General features: G+C 37.9%; 1 protein-coding gene across 1 annotated transcript; it reads left to right on the top strand.

The window, feature by feature from the left end:
- Positions 1–6: 6 nt before the first annotated feature.
- On the top strand, positions 7–806 carry LOC106105838 (E3 SUMO-protein ligase PIAS3; the record flags this gene model as incomplete). Its single annotated transcript, XM_013286295.1, has 3 exons — positions 7–82; positions 406–583; positions 705–806. Coding segments are annotated over exons 1-3 (348 nt in total), but the record flags the coding sequence as incomplete, so codon positions are not given.
- Between the last annotated feature and the right edge of the window lie 107 nt (positions 807–913).

The following is a 913-nucleotide window of genomic DNA, read 5'->3' as shown; positions in this document are numbered from 1 at the left end:
CGGCGTTGGCCCCCATGGCCGCGCCCTCGCCCACTACCCCCCTGCCGCCTTTCCCCGTCTACCCTGATGTAAAGTTCAAAAGGTAGGAGTACCTCTGTGAGACATTCTGTATGAGACCTAATCAGTCTTAATATTCATGTAAAAGGTACTTAAGTGAATTAGATTTGGCATAGGAAGATATGCTTATGTATTGGAAGTGTCCTATACTGTGCACTCTTTTGTTGATTAAGGATAGATAACTCATCTGCAAATGTGATTGTCTATGGGTTTTCATTTAGCTATTTTGACGGACTCCAATGACCTTTCTCATGTGGCATCTTACACTGTAAAAAAAAGCTGATAACCAATTGTTGCAAAGAAATATTTATTGCCAATTTTTTTTGTCTAAAGGTAATTTTTTTTCAGATTGCCATTCTATGATGTGATGGCTGAATTAATGAAGCCGTCCACGATGATGCCGATGCAGACCGGCCGGCTGCAGGAGGGCACCTACGTGTTCCACCTCACACCGCAGCAGGCCACTGAGATTGCCTCCGGAAAGGATATTGTTGGCACCAGTAACAAACTTGATTATGTTATACAGGTAATTTGATTTTTTTTTATTAAAGCTTAAACTTAGAGTCGTCTATGCGTCTCTCTGATGTGGTTTTCTTTAAAAAACATACTGATTTTCTTTTTTTCTTAGTGTTTGTTATCATTTTTAGGCTCAATTGAGGTTCTGCCTGTTAGAGACGTCTTGTGAACAAGAAGATTATTTCCCACCTAGTGTTTCAGTTAAAGTAAACAACAAATTATGTCCCTTACCAGTGAGTATGATTTTATTTGAATTAATGTGTACTTAATTTGGAATTTTCATGTTAATAAAAATTGTACTGTCTGTCTGTAGTGTGTAATAATCTATACTAATATTATA

Source organism: Papilio polytes, unplaced genomic scaffold, assembly GCF_000836215.1.
Source record: "Papilio polytes unplaced genomic scaffold, Ppol_1.0 DF822667.1, whole genome shotgun sequence".
Classification (NCBI taxonomy): Eukaryota; Metazoa; Arthropoda; class Insecta; order Lepidoptera; family Papilionidae; genus Papilio; species Papilio polytes.
The sequence above is the reverse complement of the archived record's forward strand: the minus strand, read 5'-3'. Positions and strand labels throughout refer to the sequence as shown.